Source organism: Balearica regulorum, chromosome 12 (genome assembly GCF_011004875.1).
Source record: "Balearica regulorum gibbericeps isolate bBalReg1 chromosome 12, bBalReg1.pri, whole genome shotgun sequence".
NCBI lineage: Eukaryota > Metazoa > Chordata > Aves > Gruiformes > Gruidae > Balearica > Balearica regulorum.
The window spans coordinates 6,742,622-6,767,071 of NC_046195.1; the positions used below are offsets into that span (position 1 = coordinate 6,742,622).

The 24,450-nt window shown below is 38.2% G+C and overlaps 2 protein-coding genes across 11 annotated transcripts in view; one reads left to right on the forward strand and one right to left on the reverse strand.

Moving 5' to 3' along the window:
• APBA2 (amyloid beta precursor protein binding family A member 2) overlaps window positions 1-7,392 on the forward strand; it is a 109,531-nt gene extending 102,139 nt beyond the window's left edge. For all 8 annotated transcript variants that reach the window (XM_075764231.1, XM_075764229.1, XM_075764234.1 and 5 more), the window contains 2 exons: window positions 4,459-4,599; window positions 6,081-7,392. In XM_075764231.1, the coding sequence (XP_075620346.1) occupies window positions 4,459-4,599; window positions 6,081-6,152 (213 nt within the window). In that variant the 3' untranslated portion in view covers window positions 6,153-7,392. The remainder of the gene's footprint in view (window positions 1-4,458; window positions 4,600-6,080) is intronic.
• A 1,107-nt stretch (window positions 7,393-8,499) lies between these two features.
• The window catches only part of ENTREP2 (endosomal transmembrane epsin interactor 2), a 130,179-nt gene continuing 114,228 nt past the window's right edge, over window positions 8,500-24,450 (reverse strand). For all 3 annotated transcript variants that reach the window (XM_075764242.1, XM_075764241.1, XM_075764243.1), the window contains 5 exons: window positions 19,449-19,524; window positions 16,239-16,814; window positions 12,056-12,130; window positions 11,042-11,370; window positions 8,500-9,087 (listed from right to left, as the gene is read on the reverse strand). In XM_075764242.1, the coding sequence (XP_075620357.1) occupies window positions 8,902-9,087; window positions 11,042-11,370; window positions 12,056-12,130; window positions 16,239-16,814; window positions 19,449-19,524 (1,242 nt within the window). In that variant the 3' untranslated portion in view covers window positions 8,500-8,901. The remainder of the gene's footprint in view (window positions 9,088-11,041; window positions 11,371-12,055; window positions 12,131-16,238; window positions 16,815-19,448; window positions 19,525-24,450) is intronic.

The window sequence follows — 24,450 nt, forward strand, 5'->3', positions numbered from 1 at the left end:
ATTCAGCATAAAAATCCTTCTCAGATAACAAAAGAAGAAAGCCTTGTAATACATTTCATGTATGAACAGTCAGTGTTTGAATATGAAAGCCACCGAACAAAAAGGAGAGGTTCACATCTTTTGTTAGGCTGCTTCACAGACGAGCTCCTAGGCCTGTAAATCCTTCCTCAGGTAAACTCTGTCTTCCTTCACTTAACATTTGAAAATATGCCTCTGCAAAGTATGTCTTTCTGGTAGTTTGAACTTCTAAACAGCAGTTTTGTAATTGCCAGCAATTGTTATAAATTATGACAGGATTCAGAAATAGTATCCTTATTCTTTGTTGGCTCAGCATTAGCACAGTGAAGAAATAAATGGCTTTCCAGAATAGGTAAAATTAAATGTCTCCTGCTGCTATGCCATTACCTTATTATGCGTGCAGCTAGTACTTACTTCTATGCCTCTTCTGATCGCAGTCTCGGTGGTTGCTTTTCACCCTGCCTATCTCATCTGTGCAGGATAGACAGCTATTGTGTCAGTGAACAGCCCATAACCCACCTGAACACAAAAAGTACTATCTGAGCTGGGTTTTGCTTGCACAGGGTATCAGGAAGATGCAGAGACTGGGCTGCAGCAGGTGACCGTTTCCTTTGTATATTTGGTATGGTTTAATTAACGCAAAGCCTGAAGTTGTGGTTTGTGGAGTGCTAGTAGTGCCAGCTTTTGGAAGTTTTAGGTAAGGAACAGCACAGCAGCATAAATCAAGAGTGTTAATTTTGCAAAATGCCTCTTGCACTAATGATGCAAAATATTCTTCATGGCTCTTGAAAGCTACTGATGCAGTTTCATTGCATATTTATAAAAGGAATCTAAAATTTGAACAGTAAAACATTAAGAAAAAAAGAAATATGGTGCATACATATGAAAGAAGTATGAATGTTGTGTGATGGGGAGATGAACATAAGGTGACCTATAGCCACCTCTTGAAAATCATTATGCTACACTTCTTTTATGTACATATTTAAGTACAAGTGGTCCTCTTGTATCACATCATTATCTTGTGTCCTAGATTATGAAAAATCTGTGTATTACCAGTTGTATTCTTACTGCTCATAATGCGCCACTTCTCAATCTAGGTCTCAGAGCTCAGACATTTTCTCTGAGAAGTGTATCTACCCCGTAGATAATAAAAACCAAGTAAAACTAGGTAAAACTTAATAGAACTGACAGTTTATTAATTCTTCCTTGCCTTTATTTACATTTATTTAAACTGTCTGGGGAAAAACATATACAGGGTTTAAACAGCATAATAGAGGAGTGAGATGAGGAGAGAACTGGTTTAATAGGTTATATTTAAGGCATTTACACAGAGTAAAGATTTTGCCTTGCACTGTTCTATCCTTAATGTTTTCCTACACAACGGGCAGTTGCAGTAAAACTCATTGTGAAGCTAGTGAAGTTTCATACCTGATGCATTGCAGCTTGGCTAAGACATTGTAGAATCTGTACTACCTGAATGGATTGAACCAGTATGGTTTCCAACTTTTTTTTTTCTTTTTCTTTTTTTTCCTTCAGTTTACATAGTAAATAGAGTACAGGCTCTTGCTTACAAAAAGATCCAGATCGGTCATGCTTTATTTAATAATACTACAGCTGTCACCATGTTCAACAAGTATAGCGAGCTGAACAATCCTGGCTGAATAGAATCAGATTTACTTACTGATAACTGCTCAGCTTAAACTTGCCAGTCTAATCTGCCATAGCTCCACTGGCTGGTGTCAAAAGGCTGCCTTGAGTCAGCCCATGGCAAATCCAGGAGCCACGTAAATGTGTGCTTTAAGTACATAGTATTTCTTTACATCTGCACTCTGTCTCTAGCCTAACAAGATCTGTGAGGCTAGGCAGAGCCACTTGGGCTCTGTGGCTGTTTCTCTTTCTACCTCATTAAAATAGTTAATGCTCACAAAAAGGAAGCTGACTCCCTTCCCCGAGAGGGATCACAGCATTGAATGAAGAGACCGCTTCCTATGTCTGAGGCTGTTAGAAAGAAGAAATTCACTGATGGTATTAAAAGTGCTTTGAGAGCCACACAATGAAAGGTGCTCTGGATAGATAGGCAAGCCATTATCTTTTCCTTTATGCCAGTGGGGTGAGAGGTCACATTTCCATTTGCTCTGAAAGCTTTTATTTCAGCTGGCTGTACTGTCTCTATATTTTCTTTTATACTGTGAAAAATATATTTACTGGGTTTCTTTTGGCACATTCTGCTTTTTGTCCTTTTAGGTTATTGCATACAATCCCCAACAGCAAGGACCAAACAGTTATTCTAACAGTGAGACGAATTGAGAAGCTTTCAATGAAAGAGGAGGTCTATGTAGTACAGCTTATCTTGTCAGCTATATGATTAGAAGGTAGACTACCTGCAAAACAATATATTGTACGTGATTGAAATTCAAGATGTAATTCTGTGAAGGGTCCTGAAGGTGCCTCTATCCCTAAAAGTCCATTAGAAACAGTTTATTAACCACACTAGGTAAAACACAGCTACTAAGATAGTGTGGTGGAAGATAACTCTCACTGCAGGAGCAAGTCGTCTTTTCAGAAAGCTGAGAAAGGCCTTTTATAAACAAAGAATAACTATATATTTTTGCTCCCCATCTCAGACAACCTGGATGTTGAGTAAGAAGGGATTTCATTTTTTACAGCAGCATTATTTGTGAAGAGGAGTTTAAAGGAAACTGCTAGTGTCATACAGAAAAGATTCTGGTCAACCACAGACATTTCACCTTCAATATATTCTAGCCTGGCCACCTCCCCACACACTGTGTTTCTGAAGTAGATTACAAACTCACTGGGACACAAGCCACATCTTATCATACTCGTATTTAGCTCTGAGCAAATTACCAGATCTCAACAAATAATAATTCTTGGCATATGATTCTAACCATTGACAGTAACTGCAGAAAGAGCCATCACTGGATACTCTAGCACTCACATTCCTTTTCCTCCAAGAGCAAGTTTTTCTCAGTAAACAAAAGGTAATTCTCAGCACTGCTAAGCTCTGCTCAGTTCCAGAGATTCAAGCGATACATTATCTGCCTTATGTGCTGCATGAGCTTAGTCTTCTGAAATAATTTACCAACAATTTCTATCTAATATACAGCTCTCCAGGCCAGGGAAGGCCCTGTCATAGCACAGACACTGTTGCTGAGGAGGAAATATTCTTTTAAATTCCCCGTACTGGATTGGGATTTTTCTTCCTGCCTGTACACCACGCACGCTGTGACCTCGGAATAACGTTAAGTAGCAGTGTCTGCTGAGACTATGCCTGATGAACGTACCTCTTCTCGTAGAATTATTCCCCTGTTGTAGGGGGCATAAAAGTCAAAACTTGTGCCTAGTTCTTTACTGGTACCGGCAGCTGCCAGTTCAAAGAATGGCGTGACTTGCCTTCATCCTAAGCTCCCTATGTCCAGCAGCACTGTAAAACAAGGAGAGAAGCAGCGGCTTGGGAGAGCACAGTGCCCTTTTCTACCCTGCAGAGGCACAGGAAACAAGCTGTCATACTTCACTATGCTGAGAGCAGCTTGCAAAAAGAAACAGAATTTGCACATTTCATAGACTCAGAATGGTTTGGGTTGGAAGGGACCTTAAAGATCATCCAGTTCCAACTCCCCTGCTGCGGGCAGGGACACCTTGCACTAGACCACGTTGCCCAAAGCCCCATCTAACCTGGCCTTAAACACTTCCAGGGATGGGGCATCCACAGCTTCTCTGGGCAGCCTGTGCCAGGGCCTCACCACCCAGATCATAAAAATTTTCTTCCTTATGTCATTCAGATGATAGATCTTTCCTTATGTCTTTGTGACCCTTTTTACAGATCGCCAGCTTTCAATATAGAGTGTCTGTATGGCATCATCCTTTCCTGCAGCCTGAACTGGCATTTGTGCAGGGTTAAGGATTCAGCTTGATGTCAGGGTTTTTTCCATGTGAAAAAAACTGCTGTTGTAGATTAATTTTTACTTTAGCACTTTTTATATTTCCCCATTATTCAGAAAGAATAATGTGGTAGTTTGCAGAAAGAGTCCAGATGGCACAGTCAGAAATATTTAAAAATCACTTTCTTCTCCTATCCCAACAGTACATAAAACTTCTCTCTTCCCACTAACTCCACTCTCTTGCATGGGTGCTACCTGTATCACTGTGTTAGGTATTTATATGTTCCCAGCCCATGAGAATGAAAAGAAAAATTGTTTGTTTTTATCAAAATTTCTGCAAATTACAAACAAAAACCACCACAAACGAAAAAACCCCCAACCAACCAAACCCAAACCAACATTTAAAACCTCACAGTATTGCTTAATACTTTGCACAAGTATCTTCTGGAATGCTTACAGTGTCTCCACTCGTTATTTAATCCTAGTAACTGCTACGTTATAACATTTCTAAACTTTAATAAACTTTGCTTTCTTTTGACAGATTTGCAGCTTGATGCGAGGTGGAATAGCTGAGAGGGGAGGGGTAAGAGTAGGACATCGTATTATTGAGATCAACGGACAAAGCGTTGTTGCTACTGCTCATGAGAAGATAGTACAAGCATTGTCTAATTCAGTGGGAGAGGTAAGAAAACAGTTAAATACTTCATCAAGGAATTAAAACTGTTGGAAGAGTGTATTTTTCAGTTGAAAAAGAGCGTCTTAATGTGGTATCAAAACCACCAACCTCAGTAAATTGGAGTTGAGCATTAATAACAAACAAACAACAGAACATTTTTTGGAACAGTTAGATGCCCATTCACTGCATTTTCTCACTCATTTTCAAGAGTTCCTAGCATGATTCGGCGCCTTCAACCTACTGGTTGAATTAAACTGATCAATTAAGGGAAGAAATCACACAAGCATTTTAGCTATGAAAATGTTTCTTGGCATCTGCCATGGAAATAAATTAATATTTGAAGAGCTGAGAGATTCAAATTGGTACGTATTTTAATAATTTCATTTCCACTGAACATTTCCAACTTACCTTGGGAATAAGTTACGACATCTCTCTCCAGTACTTTTAGAGAAATCAGCAACGCATGAACCAGATCCTCCAGTTTATCAAAATCCCTACTGACGTTAGTGGTAGGATCATGCACAACCCTGGCCAGATCTTCCACTAGGTCCTTTGCTAAAAATCAAAGAGAACTTGTTTCCCTGTGGGAAATGATACTTGGAAAGTAAGAGTACGTGCACGTTGGCAGGAATAAAGCTGTAGATTTCAGTAGATCCTCCATGCGTTTATGGTATGTCTTTGCTGCATACATCTCACTAAACATACGAGGACAGTCTGAAACACTTTTTTTTCAGCACAAAGACACCAACATATCAAGGCAGCGGATAGCTGGTGTCGGTCTGTATTATCACTTAGTAAAGTTTACCTTCCTTCCTCTTGTGTTGTCTGATAGGTCCTTACAGCTGTTACTACAGTTCTGATACAGCTCTGGTTACCTGCTGCCGTTAATCCTGTTAGTCTGTAAAATTCCTCTGACAGTTATCACAGTACTCCTTGTAGAGAGAACTTAAATAACTAGCCATGAGAGAACCTGCTCCACCAAACTCTTGACTGGCATTTAACTATCAGGTGATACAGTCTAAGATTTGCATTCAGAGGATCATACTCCAGTTAGGAGAAAATATGTACAAAAGGACAGTCCCACAGGGAGGAAGACAGAAGAAAAATCTAAGTTCAGTTAATACCAGAACAGCAGAATGAATTTTCAGAGATGTTTGTGCTGCTTCTAAGGACTCTAATTGGACTAGGGTATAACACTAGAAAGTGTTTAGGTATCTTTTTAGCTATATAATGTTGCATCCTGTCTTCATTAAAAAAAAAAACAAAACCCCAAAAACAAAAATCAAAACCGAGCAGCAACAAACCCACACAAGAAAAGCAAAGACAACAAACCTGCTTGTTAGAACCAGAGAACTTTGGTGACGTTCACATCCATAGAAACCAGGACAATAAATAGACTAACCACCACAGGGAGAGACAGATCCGGCCTTAGGCATTATTTTCAACTAGTAACAATTGTGTCACTTTCTGTGTAAATCAATTGACAGATTCACATGAAGACTATGCCAGCTGCCATGTTCAGGCTCCTAACCGGACAAGAGACACCCCTATACATCTAGCATGCGATTCTCTTGCAATAAAATAACTCAATGATTCCATCAAAGCTGAAGCCCTCATAGCTGAAGAGAATTTTGTATTTTGTATGAATGAAAGGCTTTGAAGCTGACCTGAGGACTCCGAAACAAGGAACAGACAGGTGTCTCTGCCTTTTTTCTCCTTCCTTTTTATTTCTTTGCCAAAAAGTGACGAGAAGGATGGTCAAGGACAATAATCACTGACACAAATCTTTGTAAAACATTTCAGTATTTTGCAACATCTTCTAAACTCTTTTCTCATAGAACTTAAAACATATTTATTTGTAACCTTTATGTGGAGTGATGTATGTATGTCTGTCTTGTTTGATAACACGGTGAATGTGAATATTTGATGAATGAGACTGCAGGAAATGGCAAAGAGAAGCAATTAGAGAAAGTTATGGCTGCCTCAAGTTGAAAAAAAAAATCCCAGTCCCATAAAGTGGTCCAATACTGATGATGGCTTTGCTTAATTTCAAAACTGGTGCCGAATAGATGGTATTTCAGTGGAAAGGAACGTGTGCAGTTAAAACTTTTAGATTCTAATGTACAGAAAACCACTGTAGTACTTGGTATTGTTATGACAAGTGTAACCTGTTTGGCAAGGTGTTAACATAAACATGTAACAAGTGTTTCATATGCTAAATAAAGAATAATTGCCACAAGATAAAAATCAAAATATTTATTTAGATACATATTTATTTTTAATGCTTGTGATTTTTTATGATTTAACAGTTATTTCATGGATAACTTATTGCACAGGTTGTGTAGTGTATGTGTTGGGCTGGTTTTTTTTTTCTTTGATTTTTGCATATTACCTTTTTGTTTATATTAGCTCAGAATGGGAAAGCCATGCTTACCTGTTTCTGTCTTTTATAAAGCATTCTTATTCCTAAGGCAATGTGTTCTGAATGTAAATTGTTTTGACAAATAACCTAGCACCATCAGCCGTATTAGAATGTGTGTAGATAAAAAAACCTAGTAGTAAAGTTGTATTCCTTATGAGATAAATGTTAATTGGTGTAATTTTTTGTCTATATTTTTTTTTTTTTTTTGGCCAAGACCTTGAAGAAAATACACTGTGACTTAAGAAGCCTTACCATGCAGTAACTAAAGAGCTTTAGATGACTGTACTTCAAGGAGTAGTGTGTTGCATGCAACTGACCTTAGGAAAGAATTAACCTACTATCACTAATAAATCTGAAATAATAAAGGAAGCTTGCTTATTTTGTTTGTTGTGTAAGTTTACGTAATAAAAAAATCCAAGTAGAAGACTATTTAATTCTTCATCTAAGTGCAGTTGCAATGGTCACAGATGGTTGGGTTTTTTAAAAAAGAAATTAATCTCTTGAGTTAGGAATTGGTGTATCACTATTATCTGAGGAGTAGATGCTTTCAATTAGCATACCTTGTGGCCACCACTGGATGTCACTGTGACTTCACATCAATACAGAGGCATGCTATAATTACTATAACATTAGAATAGACGATTCTGTAAAACTTAAACTACCTGTCTTCAGCTACATTCCTTTGTGACCTTTTCACAGGATGTCTGCCCAGCTCAGAGTGACACAAATGAAAGCAGTATATGATTAAACCTCAAATGGAAACTAACGCTACTGACAAGCACTGCTGCAAAAAAATTAAACCCCTGAAACGTCAACCTGTGGTAGGTTCTTTATGAGAACCTTTGGTTTAAGGCCTTTCCAATTTCCTCTGAGAGAACCAGGATGAAGCTTGCACTGGAAGACGTTGCTGGCAGACCTGTGTTTATGCTGGTAATCAAATTAGTGTCAATGATATTTACTTTTCCATTTATTTTGCTTTTTAAGATCAATGTTATATAAATCATAAAAGCAGCAGAACTACATGTTTTAGTAATACAATTGTCAAAACTACTAGTTGGAGTAACGATTCTTTTTGAAAAAGTGTTCAAGGCTCTGCTAGATAAAAATCCATCTAACTTCCTATCACTTGGTGTTTGTAAAAAGCTTGTGAAATCTGCTTTTTGGAAATGCAGAATTTCAAAGATTTCTTCCCTAATGCAACTTTTGGTCACAATTCTCAGAGTACTTAAGCGTCAGTTTTCAATAGCGTACGCTACTCCATTAATAAACTCAGCAGCATTCAGAACAAAGCAAAAATAAACCCCAAATTTAAAAGGGCAATACATGGGGAGGGGGGGAGGAACGGGACAGGGAGCAGTTTTAATAGGACAGATGAGTTAGCCTGGCATGAAAGACACAAAAAATGGATTAGAAGCAGCACTGTATGTGCATATGAATCACCTTTACATTTCTATCCCAATCAGTTGCTGAAAAAGCAAAGTCCAGAAATATTTTTTATTAAAACACTGATCATAGTTAAAACACTTTGAGGTACATTAAATAAATACAACTCTGAAGTTGTACAGCCAGTCTCTGGCAGTTTTGCAATGGTTTTCAAGAAATGCTAGGCAGCATCAGTAGCATTTCTATAAATACAGTGAAATAAATGCATTTCTGGCTGGGAAAACATTTGTTATGACTTTACTAATAAATCAGTTAAAATTTTGCAAAAATCAGGGCTGAAATTTACATTCAGAAAAACAGGTGTTCTCCTCCTGCTATTGGAAAAAAGTGGAATTCCAAAGGAAGACACTTTTTCCTTTTTAAGTCACCCACTACTTGTGTTTCTCCCAGTCCTGGTTTCTTCCTGAATTCTCTCTGCTGGAATCACATACCTGTGAATATTATCAAAGGATGGTCTCCCGGCAAACTCCAATTAAACTGTGAGGCCTGTCCCGCTCTAAACTGCGAGTGAGATGGGACCTACGTAAGAAGGCAACTGGAGAGCTCAGAGCACCGCAGCTCTGAAGATGGAGATCTTCTTGAAGTCGCTTTCTAGAGGTATTCACATTCTGCTGGGAACTTGTAATTACCTGTTTAAAAGGGCAGGGATGGAAAAGAAAAATAGGGAAAACAGGGTAAGAAATGTTTCCATTTAAAAGGTTCAGGTTCAGTCCTAGAATATCATTTAAGTTATCAAATGATGGACCCCTCCCAGAGGAGATGTGTGTTTATGCAGCCATCCAGAGACCCTCCCGCTTCTCCTGTCCTTACAACTGCTCGGGGCTGAGTTGTCTGCTGGAAGAAGGCACAGTTAGGCTTGAGAGGTATGTGCACTCTAGCATTGCATCAACCAAGGCACAAACAAGTTTTTGTTTCTCTCTATACAAATGAAAAGGAAACCTGCGGAAAAGGTGACAGCTCTGCCTTATAATTCACAAGTATAAGTTTGGAGCAAATTAAACTCATCTGTTTCTTTTAGGAGAAAGAGATGCTTCACTAGCTTTGCTGAGGGTGGAAGAGAACTAAAACTGTGCAAGCCTGGTAGACAAACATATTGGTGTTAATAGAACTGTCAAGCTATTTCACAAATCTGAATTATACAACTATTTTACCAAAAATTCTGTGACTTAAGTAGATTGCTGAGATGCCCTGGACTTTCACTAATTAATAATAACTACTAAAATTATTTCTTTAATGTGAAAAACCCGCATGTCTCCCTAAATCTAAGAAATGCACACAGGATAAAAATTGCACCATTGGTTTTTGGTTTTATGATATACATAAACACATTTTTTTAATAACTCTTTTGTATTGTGAGAAACGATGTTTTTTTCATTTAAAGAAAATTGTTTTCAACTTTCTAACCTTGAGGATTTCATGATCCAGAAATTTTGTAAAGCAATAACAATGTTAAAATGTAAGTTCATACTGATAGGCAGTTAAGTATGTCATGATAGTACTGCTTTTTTACCCCTGTGACTACAGAGGTAACTGATAACGGTGCTACTTCTTTGCTTTCCTTCATAGTTAGAAAAATTAATCTTGCAGCAAGCTTTATTAAATGTGTACATTTCCTGCTACACATCACACTCTCTCACATGCTGTTTAAGTGTTATTACATCCTATTTTAATACTTAGCGGGTTGCCCTCACTTAGGGATCAGCAGACTAATACCATAGGAACGGCAGTATCTCAGAAGGGGGGGAAAAAGCCCCCCGGCACGTATCCTTAACCCTCTGCCCAACTCTGTGGAGACCCCACAGGCAACCTGAACGTGGTTACTCAGTGCTAAATGCATTCTGCATTTCCAATCTGACAGCATAAAGGGAACTTCATTTCCATAGCTGTCATTCTGGTAGCAATACTAGCAAGAGGTGATTCATCACCTTTCTTCCTGCAAAAAAGATGTATTATTAAACATTCGATAATAAAAGTTGTTGCTGCTACTAATTCCCTTGTTTTATAGGATTCCTTCCAAGCCTTGCGTCTGTTTTATTCTCACTCAAGGTGAGAAAGACGCATTATTCCTTCCTTTGGAAAAGCACCATTTCTCAATTCTTTTTCTTAAAAACAGCAAGGGTCTTTATCATTCTGCTAGCCAGCAGTAAGGGTAACTGCTCTGTTCCGTTTTGATAGATCGTGGCCCTGCCTGGATATCTACCTGTTCCTTTCAGCGAGTAGCTTATTCTGTACAAATACATTTGCCTGAAAACACAGCAGCTCCAAGTCAGTTCTGTGTATCTCCTTCTATAAACACAAATTTGTGTATGGAACATTGGAAATAAGTAAGAGAGGATGATTATCAATTCCATATAGATTTCCTAGATTATTACCGTATCCAGCTGAAGAATTTGAAATGCATTTCTGAGTGCTTCAGTGTAAAATGCATTGCTGCCCAATATATAGTAATTATTTCTTACTGAAGCCATGTTACTATAAAAGAACTTTTGCAGGAATTGTCTAAGTACTTAAAACTGTAAAAACATTTAAATAAGGTATGTATCTATCACAGCTGAACAAATCTTTAGAATTTAAGTGGCCTACCTGCTCTATAATATTGGCACTGAAGATGGCTTCTTCCATGTGTCTCTCATCAGATTTTATTACTGATCGTATATTGTTCACTACATGACGTACTTCTGGAGGAAGGTTACAGTTTGAATGTTCCAAAAATTTTGCCACTAAAATTTTTGTGTCTTTGTAGGCCTTAAGGTCCACTAAAGAGTGTGGTCGCTCTTTTGAGACTGTGTGCAAAGCCTTTGGCTTTAGATGTAGATCAATTTTCCTTGTATCCCTCTGTTTTCCAGTTGGTAGGAAACTGCTCAAAGAACGCTGACAAGCAGAGGCAGCCATATGAGAACCAGAAACAGGAACTAAAAAAGGGGGGGAAGAATATCTTTAAAGTAGTAAGTTAAAAAAACAAGGAAAAAAAAAAGCAAAACAAATATTGTCACAGAAGTGTTTACTTTGTCATAAAATGTCTGTTTTTTTCTGAAGAGTAACAAAAACATACAATCAAGGAAACATTGCAAAATGGTATTTAACCTGGGGTCAAGAGAAAGACTCTCCCATGACCAAGGACGACTGCATTTAGGATGAGTGGGTGGGTAATTAAAGCACTTCACAAATATCAGACATTTTTGGTACCTGTACTTTCAGGGATTTCAGTTGACATTAATGAAAGGGGGAAACACCAGCTACTCACTGTTACATATGGAACTTGTAATGTTACAGGCCTGCCCCTCCCCCCCTTAAGGATAAAGTTCTCCTTATTCCTAGGCCTTGAAAATTATAAGCAGTGAATAACACATGAGAGATTAGGAAGAAATACAGAGAAAGCAGAAATGCTAAACTAAAACAGAGGACTTCGTTAGCAACATTTATCTTCACTCAAAGGCTGGTTCCATCAGCGTTGTACATCATACATGTATGCTGTTAGTAAGTGATTTTTCTGCCCCAAATTTTCTAGAGCTTATTTCTCTATCAGAAGCTTTTAATTATTTTTAAGACTAAAAGAAGGACACCTGTATGATTAAGCTTTAGAAAATGGATCCTCACCTGTTTCTAATGTAGCTGGAGATAATCCTGCATCTCCATGCTGGCTACATATAGGAGTCCAGGCACAATTATCACCTTGAACCAAAGAGAGAGACACAGAAAGAGCACAATCAGCCCCTGCTATCCTCTGCCCAAAGCAAGGAAAAATACACAGGAATCTTTTATTATCTCCTTTACAGAATGAAACTACTCAGAAGAAATACTACTTTCAAGATGTCCATTTGTAAAGAGAAGATACTATACACAAAAATGTCCTATAAGCTGTTAAACAAATACAAATAGAAAGATCTAGTTCCTGCTTGACAGTTTCCTCTCTGTTATACAGCAATCAAAGCCTAAATATTTCAGGCCTAAGGGCTGAAGCTACGGAAGGCTCCCTGCTAGGGGCAGACCTCGGACTTTCCTGTATTTCCTTGGAAGACAGAGTTTATCTTAGAAAACAGGAAAACCAAGAAAGATGAATCCCTCTTAGTTCTCCAAAAGCAGCATTTTAGTCAATATTTCTACCTCCTTTTTTATAAATTCTCATTCTTCGCAGGACAAATGCTATCCACCACTGATTAAATTAATGGGTAGGAGACCATTACGGTTACTGATGATCCAGTCAGTAACAAGTGGTTACAGAGGACCTACAAACAGCTCTGGACACAGTTGCCTTCTAATGACGAAGAGTTTCTGGGATGCCAGCACAAGGATCAATGATGATGAGATCACGCTATACAGTAATTACCAGTGCAGTCTTTTTGATTTCAAGCTTGTGACAGTCAAGATGGAATAAACCCTCACATTTATGCTAGGGCTGTTTACGTCTGTTTCCAAGACTGCAAACTATTTTGAACTTCTAGGTAGATTAGGTTTTCTTCCTTCAGACACAGTTTATAATGAAAAGCTGGTATAATCCTCTCTGGTAGAGTGAATAATTAAATGAAGGAAAACAAAGGTTTGTATGTTACAAACATAGAAAATCTGTAAGAAATGGAGACAGCTACTATTCTGTCTTTAATTTGCTTTATTATGCTGAAGTACTGCAACATGTGAATGATGGCATGCTTATTAAGAGGAGACACTTCAGAGATTCTTTCTTCCCATCCATTATTATGCTGCTTAATGTACTTGTGGCACAGGCAAAACTGCACCACTAGACATTATCTTGAATTTTCAGGCACTTAACTGATATAGCCACATAGTCTATCATATTTGATTATACGTTAAGTTTATTTATCTATCAGTGCTAGAAGTTGATTTTGTCCTCCTTTGCTATGATAAACTTTACAGGAAAAAGACAGAAAAACATGCAAACTCCTCATTTATAAGTATTTTTTTTTTTTAAAGAGGGAACTATTCCTTACAGAGATTGCATGTGAACCCACCCCACTTAGATTGTCCAGGGACTACGCAGTGACTATAAAGGCGTTTATTAAACTAAACTTTCATCTAGAATTTCTCTGCTAGGAATGACAGATATTTCAAAACAAATAAATAAGCTCACTCTCAGCATTAAAGGATGAATGGGAGAATTATTGCCCATACATACCATAAAGACCCCATCATGTCAAGATGTGCTTGAAGCACGAGTTGTGTTTTATTGACCTAAAAGCCCAGAGTTTTATGCCAGCGTTAAAATTCCCAGATTACTGATTTATTAGATCTCATTGCTTGTTGTGTCAATATGCTGTTGCACATGTGCAACATCCCTGTGTCAAATAATTTATGTTCCAACCTGTGTGCAGTGCAATCACAGTAACATTCAAGACCCATTTAACAAAACTCTGTGCAGTAAATTTCAAGGTTGTGGTTCTAAATCTCTTCATGTTGACATCTACAGGGAGGTTAATCAGAAGATAAAACGAATGATATTTCTTCACATAGAAAGACATGGTCCTAAGACAAAACCAAACCCCGCTTACCAATCTGACCACTGTATTTTCCCGTTTGTGAACACGCTTGAAGCTCCCCCACCCCTCAGTTCTCCAAAATCCACACTATGTCTATCACATGAGTTATCGGGATTAACGATATGCAGTTACAGCTCTGTCTTTCATATGGTCAGCCTACTTGACTCCAGGACAATTTTGAAAAATGAGTGCACGTTAGTGAAAAAAACCCCAAACACTTTTTCTTCTGGGTTGGTTAGGTGATGGAGCTCAGTTGCTTCCCTTTCCCTTTGCCTGTCATTCAACTCTGTGGACGTATTTTAGAATTCTGCAGCAAGATCTATATACCAATAGCCAGCCATGAAACCTGTAGATCAAATGCCTTTTTAAAGTTATAAAGACTATAAAGAACTTCAGCTGTGTGTCACAGCTAAGGAAAAAAAAGCTTCAGGGCTGCTACAAACAGCTGGTACATTTTACAAGAACTGTGCTGCTTCTAACCTATGTATGATTTCCAAATAGAGTTCAACAAAAAGTAGAGGAAGGGGAAGCAATGTGAAGTTGTGAAAACCTTCACAAAGTAAAATTTTGCAAATTGTAGTTTGCCAAATATATAAATGAAAGAAATGCACATCTAGACTCAAGTGCTTCTCTGAAAGATTTTAAAGTCTTCTGTAGGCAGCAAAAGAACGGCAAACTAGGTCAGCACAAACACGTTCCTTTCGTGTTACTTCTTCTCTTGCCCCCCCTCTGCTGTGGGTACATCAGTATCTCTAGAACCACCTCTGCTCCTTTATTAGAATCTTTGCTAAGCCCAGTTACATCTCAGTAATGCTCAACGCGTGTCCCTTGACTCACATAGGGCTAAGAACTTGGAAATTAGTCAAACTAATTCCCATAATCCCACTTCTCCAGAAAAGATGATAGATGTATTTAGGGCATGTTAAAAATGAAGGCAGAGCATCTGTTCTACCAGGTGTCCCTGCAGTCAGTTAGAACACGTAGATATGGCTGCCTACAGTAAGCTCGCTCTCAAACACAACTCAGATAGCATATGGAGCACAATATGGAAAACTTGCAGAGCGTGATCCAGAAGAGAAAGGGCTGTTCTTCTTGTCCTTGGCACAGTAGAAAGGATTCAGAAATTCCTACTTACTGTCTGCACAGCAGCTTCACAGCACGTATATCCTAGCAGAGTAAATTTTATAAAATGCAGACTTCTAGATTAAAGATTCACGTTTCCTGAACAGGATGCTGAGGCTAGATTTCTAAAGGTAAAAGATATTCAATTATTGAGCTAAGTAGGAGGTCTCTGAAATTCATAGAAACAGAATAACGATGCAAAAAGTGCAACAGAACCAACGTATCTTCCTAAATTAAACCAGTTATTTCAGCATTTTGTCTACTTTTGTTTTGAGCTAGTCACATGATTCTTCCTCTAGATCCCTTAGAAAACCCAGTGAATGCATCTGGAACAGCACAATCTAGGACATCTTACAAAGCTTTTAATCTTTACTTTCAAACCACTTCTCCAGCTTTCAAACTACTTCTAAACAGCTTACATCCTTTTGTAAAACCCGCACTTTTCAAATGGTTTAGACAGTTCTACATTCCTGCTATTATTTGATCAAGCCATTCTCTACTAAAGCAAACATTTATTTTCCACTAACAAGCTGAGTTTTATGAAAATACAGTTAGCTAACAACATCTCCTCTCTTCTTCCCTACTTGTCTAAAAGGAGATTCATAATAGAAGATGTTTATCCACGACACTCAAAAGCTTTCCTTTCCTTTATCATCTTGTCATGCGCCTCATCTTTCATTTCTTTGTCCTTTAAAACTTCTCCCCGTACGGTCCAACTTGTCACACTCTGGCTGCCTCTGACATGCACCGATACTGTCAATGTCGGCGTCACCTTCAGGAAACACAACCTGCTGTATTACAAGCGTCACAGCTCAGTTAATCGTTTCATAAAGAGAACCCAGCTACCATTCAACTTCTTAGTTTAGCTTCTCAGTGTAACAGTAACAGAGAGATGGAAGCATCTACTCAAGAGAGAGGTTTCTGAGCTCTGCAGAAAGGCTGGTACAACTTAGAAAAGCCAAAATTAATTTCCCTCTGTCACTTTTCCCATTTCCATTCTTAAAAATCTTCATGCATGGAACTAAACCCTTCACACGGAAGTCAACCTTCACCGGAACGTTTCATATAATTCCCAGCAGCACCAATTGCTGCATCAATCACATACCAATCATTGATTGATAGACAGAGCATACCATGCTCTGTCAGCCTTGTGGTCCTACACCTACCTTCTGTATGGGACGAACATGATACAGGGTCACTAGTTGATCGGACTATATTTGAAATTCGGTATTTTGTAACGGGATGGTGCCGGACAGCACTCTCGTGGCTGCTTGCGTACGATGAAGTATTTGCAGACCCAAAACAGGGAGAGGTCTGGGAAGGGACAGGAGGCTGGCTAAAGACCGCACAGCAGATTTTCTTTTGTTTCAAAGGCGGCGTGGCATTGCTCTTTTGAGCAGAACACTGCAGTTCTCTTTCCGAGGGGCTGAAATTCTCTGAGGAACAGTCCAAGGACCTGCCACAGGCACAATTCTTTTCTTGTCCTTGAGACCTGTCTGTAGAGGCTTGGCTGTGGGGACTGTCATCCTCATCAGGAAAACCCTCTGAGCGAGTTCTGTGGAACCTGCAGCGGGTGCTGCGGCTCTGGTCTGTAGCCCCTTTGGGGGTTGTACAGTAGGGAGAAAGATCTGCAGAATGGAGAGATCCTTGAACTTCCAGCGAACAAAGATCTTCAGAGGAGCAGCTATGGTCTGGGATATCAACATCTTCTGAGACTATCAAAGAGGTGCTCTCAACAGAAACTGCAAACAAACCAAGAGATTCAGAAAGAAATCAAGACTTCTTGCCCCTCTCCATTCCTCCCCGGCCCCGTTTTCAATATACTGATTTAAATTTAGTAATTGGCAAGTACATCAATAACTACTCAAAAGCTTTCAGATGACAGAATGCCAAAGCAAAAAAGACTGGTCATTTACTTGTTTCTAGTGTCCTTCAGCAAAGAGTTTGTGCTGTCCTCAAGTATTTTCTTCTTCTTTAATTCTATCACTACTGTCAATATTAGCTTTGCACCTAACACTTTGTAATCAATGAACATTTCCCTGAAGCATGTATCTAAGTTCTTTACACATGAGAATTCACCATCGTATAACATCTCTGGCACACAAAATATGTGACACACACACTTCAGATAGAAGCTAAACATTCTATGCAAGGTCACATCATCTTTGAAGCCCTTTGTATTAAAAATCGAGAGTGTTACCGCTTCCTCTGTCATGTCTACAAATACACATTACAGATGAAAAGGACTCCTTGTATGAAAATAAGTATTTGGCTCTGCATTATTCCCACAGTCATGACAAAAATAAAGAAAATAAAACTAGATGATCCAGTCTCCAGGCTCCAATAATACAGACAACACTTTTCCCATATCAGACTGGAATTCCGTGAAGTTCTACATCTAAAAATCAAAACATTTACAAAATACAAATTACATAATTCTATTCCTTTTTGCGTAACAGCTGTTGCTAATCATATTGATGAGACAAATGTATTTTAACTGTTTTGTTCAGGAATAGAAAAATAGCATCTTTTAGTGAATTGGAGAACGTTTGTTAAGTTCTCCCATGTTTTGGCATCCAGGAAGCAGAAAGCTTTCTACAGTATAGGGAAATTAACTATCAAAATGAAAATCAAATATTCATGAGGTTGGATTTGATGAAGGACATTTTCTTCTTACATAAAATTACTCAAAACAACTATTTTCTTTTGGGGCTTCCAGGAAATAAATTTGTAACACTTACAAAGCAATCATAAGATTGCAAAAAAGGACATAATAATCAATAACGGAAATACATCTATACATCTACATTATGCTAAAAATGCATAATATGCACCGCTTATTATGTGTTAGCGCAAAGCTGCAGTGGTTTATCAGACCATTTATATTTGTGATGAGTCCCCAAACATTTCTTACCCAATTAGATGATTCTTTGCAACATATTCCCTAACTCAGGCTTTGAAATATCTATGAAGTTTGTATAGATAAATGAAAGCATCCAGTTTGTGCCTGTCTTCAGAGAACAGATCTTTGCTGTTCAAATCCTCTCTGGTTTGATTTGATTTAATTGATAACTAGACTGCGATGGTTTGTACCATTTGCTACCTGGACTTAAGGGCCTTAAGCTGTATTTACAGCTTCTTACTACTCTACTCTATCCCCTGGCATGGGTTTTCTGGTAATACAGACAGCAGGAGGAGGGGCCTGAGCAGATGAGATGCAATCACTGCTCAAAAGACACGGAATGGTGACACCTGACTGATTATACATGAATAAAACATGCCTGAGGACCTTCCTAGTTCCCTTTCATGTGCACACAGCATGGTATGTAATGTCAAAACCCTGGCTTGAGAGCTGGTCCACTGCTTCCCAATAGTCAAAACTCTAGTACTGGCCTTAAGATTTAGCTTTTCACACGTGGATGTGAAGTCCAAACGTACTTACGAACTTTGGGAACTAGCTCTGTAGACACAGCCCTTGTTAACAGCAGCACTTAAAAACTAGTCACCTTCAGTTGTCACACACCATTGCAGCTGTCAAACACCAGGATTTAAAAAGAAAAAGAAAGTAATGTTTACCAGTAGTTAAAGGTGACCACTGGTTGCTTTGGAATCTGAAATCCTTCTTCACGAAACAGATACTCTGTGTAGGAACAGATGCTCCTCACTTACCTGCTAAGCTGTCAGTCCCGTTCTGGATGCTAGGTGAGAGAGGACTGTTTCTTGGACCACTGTGCCACCACCTCTCTGCCCATAAGTGCACTAACTGAGAACACCTGCCAGTCTATTCATTAATACGATATGAACACGATGTGGAAGAAATACATAATGGCAGTTTTACTAAGATAATTATTTCATACAAACTGCTCCACATCTCGTGATCCACTGAGGCTGTAACATTTAAAAAGCTCTCCATATCAACAGACATAGTAAGGAGGCCTATTCTAGTAACTTTTAGATTTTAAATAAACAGGCTCTGTGCTGCTACTCATCTACTTGCATTCACAACATCTACACTTCAGGCAGCAAGCTTCCTATTCAGGCTTCTGGAAGCCATGCAGGAAACTAAGGGGAAGACATGTGGACTACCAGGAAGGCACCCATGGTTTCTGACAATGAGAAAAAACCAGCCAGTTATGTGCATAAGTCTTCAAAGAGAAATGACAGTTGCCGTATCTGCTTCAAAGGGCTTTACAGAGCATGCTTTGTTGAGCAAAACTCTCCTGTGCATTTCAGCCACATCAGTTTGTAACTGTGAAAAGGTTCTTCTTGCCACGAACAATCTGAAAGCAAATGCTTTTTTCTCCATTGGGAAGGGCAGAAGAGAAGGAAAAGTCCACTCAAAAATCTCAAGTAGACAAACTTGATGCTACAATTACCTTGTGTGCTGAAGTCCAGGGTCACGTTCCTCTCCCCCACGCTCAATTCGGATACTTGCTGATCGGTACCAGTGACCTAAATGAAAATTGTTTAATGAAACAGCACATTAATCTGCAATTTACCAAAACAAAGTATAGCACTCATGATCTTAAGAACACATAGATAGAAGTAACTACCATAGAAGTTGCTATTCAGATTGAAAGCTATTTAAAGATAGAGTATTTTACAATGTCTTTGGGTCAGGAACAAATGCAGGGGAAAGGAATGTGCTTAAAGCAATTTTTCATTTTTCCAGAATCTACAAGCTAAATTCATCTTGAATTCACAGGCAGCTGGGGCTGTGGGCCAACATTACAAAACTTAATGTCTGCAATGCTTAAAACTAAGCGGTTTATTACAAGCAATCTCTCTTTCTACAGTCTACATTTTTCCATATTATACTTCTTTTCCACCACATTATATCACCCTAAAATAGAGAACAACATAAACCATAAACACAAGCACAAGAGCAGTTTTTTTGCCTTTGGTTATTTGCTGAGATGTTAACACCTAATGTATTTTTAAGTCCTTTAACATCACTGCCAGCCAACGTGGCTGATGCCAGGTGCTTTCCAGCCCACCAGAGATTGTTGAAGGGAGATAATACTAGGACTCACTTTTTTTCTGAAAGGATGGATCTAAGTGGGTTACTACCCTTCACTTTTAAGAATCATGTGAACAAAATACATAGCCAGTCCTGCTGGAAATACTTGATCCATAAAACCACCTGAAATTTAGGAAATTTTCTTTCTACTGATTTTAATAGCCTTTGGATTGGACCTTATTGCCAGTCTCATTAGATTTTTGGCAGTTCTTTGGGATCATGATTATTAAAAAATTGTGCCAATAAATAGCGGGTAAGAATAAATGAGAAAAATATAAAAATCGAAGGGAATGAAATTGATACCATCTTTAGCAGAAAGCATCATATCTGCTTCTGTCTGTAGGGCCACAATTAACTAGTAAAAGCTTATTATGGTTGGTGACAGAGTCTAGAAATAACCATCAGTCACCTCTGTGAAAACCTTTTTGTCAAGAGCTTAATTTGTATCTGGCCTTTGAAAAAATTGAATGTGACACTATTACTCTGAAGCTATTACGGAAAGAGCTTCCAGTGCACGTGCCAGTGTAGATTAATATATATACATATATATACGCATAACTTACTGTGCTTACTAATATTTTCATATCTATCCATAGCTTATTACAATCAAGTGATCAGGAAACCTTCTCTGATACAAATTTAATTTTTAGAAGTGATTTTAAGTCTAAGTGTTAGCAAATACAACTCTAAACAAAGAATAGTATGAGAAATACTTTAACTCAGCAATAGATGGATAGAGGACTAGGAAGCAAAGGTAAAACCACTCATGTTTTTAAACAATTTTCTTGGAAATTTGTTAAAGTATCTCTCTTTACTGAAGCAGAATATTGCCTCTGTGGTACAAAAAAAAAAAAAAAAATTAAAAAAATGGGTGGCGTCACTCTAAGTTGCAGACCATTCCTGGGAACTAACTGGAAAAGAAGTGTTCTCAAATGCTCTTTGTTGCTGGAGAAAAATCAATCAGACTAACTACATTTTGGAAGAAAAAATATAATGTTTTAAGGGTGTTTGTTTCTTTTTAAAAATCTAGGGGTTCTTTTTAAATCTAGGTAGTTTCACAAATTCTTAAACATCGACAGGAAAATATCTGCTGAATATTTGTGCTGAAACATTTACTGACCTTCTATGTTCTCCCAGTCACCTGGCAGCTGTAGTGTCACTGTCTGGTACCTATAATATGGCCTGATAACTATAAAATGAGGTACATGCAAGGCTGAGGTTTTGGCAAACCTGTACTAATGACAAAACCATCTGTAGCTTTGATCTAGTAAATTTAAAATAATTACATTATTATACAGCATATAAAGCTTCTTAAGCATATACAACTCTTCAGGCTTGTGAGAAAAGCTGGCTTAGCAATTCTTAAAATCACAAAGCTGCATCTCAAAAACAGTACACTATTTTACAGGCAGAAGAAATATAGACATTGTATTTACATGCCTTAATTTCCTATTAAGCACTTCTAGATTATAATGGCTCAATCTTCATGTCCTTTTTTAAAATTATTATTCTCTGCTTAGTTTGCCAAAGGGAACAATTATAGTGTTGACAGAATTTTTTTGACCCAGGAATATGACAACTAAGCTCCTTTGACACAAGCCACAGAGCAGCTATCAGTACTCTGCTTTGACATCTTGTTGGAACAGAGCTCACACAGAACACACCATGGACCCAAGGCGTACTTCAACATGCGCAACAGACAAACTGTTTACCTTGTGGTTAGGTGTTAATATTGAGAGTCCTTCAGCTCACCTAGGGTAAGGACTCATGTTTTACTCAGGGAAACTACAGAGAGGAACTGTTCTCAGCACTCTCCTCCATGCAATGAGATTTGTGTCAGCCTTTCACATCCTTTGGAATTTAGAGGAACACAAAAGCTCATCCACCGCACATTACATCCCTTCTTGGGCTCTGCCTCAATCTCAGAGGCTCCTACAGAGGCTGAAAACCTTGCAGCAACATACTTAAAGACATGGGGCTGCATAAACAAGATAACATTCTTAGAGGTGACTCATTACTATGTGAATAAAATGACATGGAAATTAACAAACAAAAAACCCAACCAAACCCCACAACCAAACCCCAACAATATGACAAATAGATGGGACAAATCTACACACACAGAAACTGCTTCTTGAGACCAAATGGAAGACTGTGAATATTCCCCTCTATATAAAATCTGCCACATAGAGAAAAGCACTCATCACCTTTAAGGTTTATCTCTTAAAAGCCTCATTGATAACTAGCATCCTTAAAAGTGGGAAATCAAGAGATTTCAAGATTTCAGGCATGCAGAAGAAATCATTTTGGTTTCTTCTCCTACTTTTTCCCAGTATTTAGCCATAATTTGCCAAACATACACCATTTAAACTTATCTGATCGATGTGTTAATTTTTCCTTTTCCATCCCTTGTTCTTTCTCCATCTACAAAAATAATTGCTGAATGTATTTTATATGCATTTGAAATTGATTAATCTTCTTGCTTGGGGGAAGGAGAACCATGGTTTTAATTGTAGGAGACAACAATTTTTAGTCAGGGCAGAGTTTTGGTTCACACAGGGACGGCATGCAGTTTCATGCAGGTTCCTGCACAGCCTGGGGTAACAAAACCTTACTGACTTGCACATCCTCAGACATAAAGCTGGTAAAGACAGTCACTAAGCTATCAAAAGGAAAAGGAAAGAAAAACATGCTTTTAACAAGCCCGCACAGACTACAGGTTAGTAAACCTTATAAAACACACACTGGTATAATTCACCCAGAACCCTGATCTGTTTGTTCTTGTCTTTTCTATATCCTAGTCAATCCTTTGCATGGAAAACAGTGTGAAAAAACACTTTTTTTTCATAGTCATAAAATGGGAATTCCTAATCAGTACAGATGACAACAGTAATTTTTACTTAGATGCAACCACTTAAATTAGCACTGACATTTGCTGTCCGTGAAATGCATGAAATATTGAGTCTAATTTGATACAATTGAATAAAATTCTAAGGACCTCAATCCATTTAAAAACAAACAAAACCTATCGCTTGATGCTCAGTAAGAGGTTTTACAATTATGACATTATTACATAATGGTTCCCAGAAGCACTTCTGTAGCTAAAGCTCTGCCATGATTTCCATTGCAAAGTCTGCCTTTGAGGGATTTACAAATCTAGTTATTTCAGTTCATATTGTACTGCAGCGTGGTACATATTATATGGGAGCATGTGCATCATGTAAGAATTTAGGACTCCATTTTGTTCCTCTTGTAGACCTAAAACTGTCTTAGACCTTGGCTCCATTCACAGATCGACTGGGACATTGACTGCAAAAAAAAACATTTGGGCTTTTGTAGCAAGGAAAGTATATGGCTACAAAGTCGCCGTGTAGGCTTCAGTTAGCATTGTCGATGTACTTCACATCTGATACTCAGCACCTCTGTTGTTATTTTGCTCCTACAAGCTCTCTGAACTAGCTACTATCAGGCATGTATAAATTCACTCCTGGTAAGAAACCATGTAATTATCACCATTTAGAAATTAAAAATCACCACTCATTTTCACTTGCGATTAGAACAAATGCTTCTGGAATCCAGAACCCAGGTGGCCAGAGATGAATAGGAAAGGCACTGACGCTGACTCCAGATGCCAGAAAAATCAGTCAATACATCTAGTTATTAAAGCTCATGCTCTTCTTGCATGACTTTGCTGCTTTAAATTACATCTTGTTAAATTACAGTTTCGTTACATGCTGGTGCTATTGTGCTGCTGGACGTCAATGCTCATGCAAAGTGTAATCCCACTTACAAGAGTGCTCAAAGTGATTTTGTGCTGAAGTATAAATAGACACTTTTCTAAACCTTACTTAGTACGACATGCGAATTCTTATCACAGATATAATCCTTCTCTTTCCCCCCCCAAACCATATATAATTCATATTGCTTTTGCCAATTTTTTTTTTAATCACTGAAAAATATCAACTCCTCCAGGGCTTGCAGGTTCCTCTGAGTTACTGTAAAGGAAAAAAGATGGAACTTGGATAAAAAATATTTTAGAAAGGAGATGGCCTTGGAAACTCCAATTTTGCTGTTCAGAAAAGAACTTCACTCACAAGCAGTTTATACCAATTCTTTTTGTTATAGCCAAATTAATCAAAGGTAGTGCAATGTTTGGCCTGTTTATTGTTGCAGAGTTGTCAGAAGCTGCTTTGTCAGTCATAGAAGCTGCAAAGTTAGGCGTATCTTGGAGTTTTTTAATTGTATTTTTGTTGGGGACTGTGCATCTCAACGTTCTTTTTTCTCAGACACTTGTCTTGTTAACTGCCTTAGTAACCTTCTTGCGTATAACAGCAGAACTTTAGATAATTTCTTTAGTT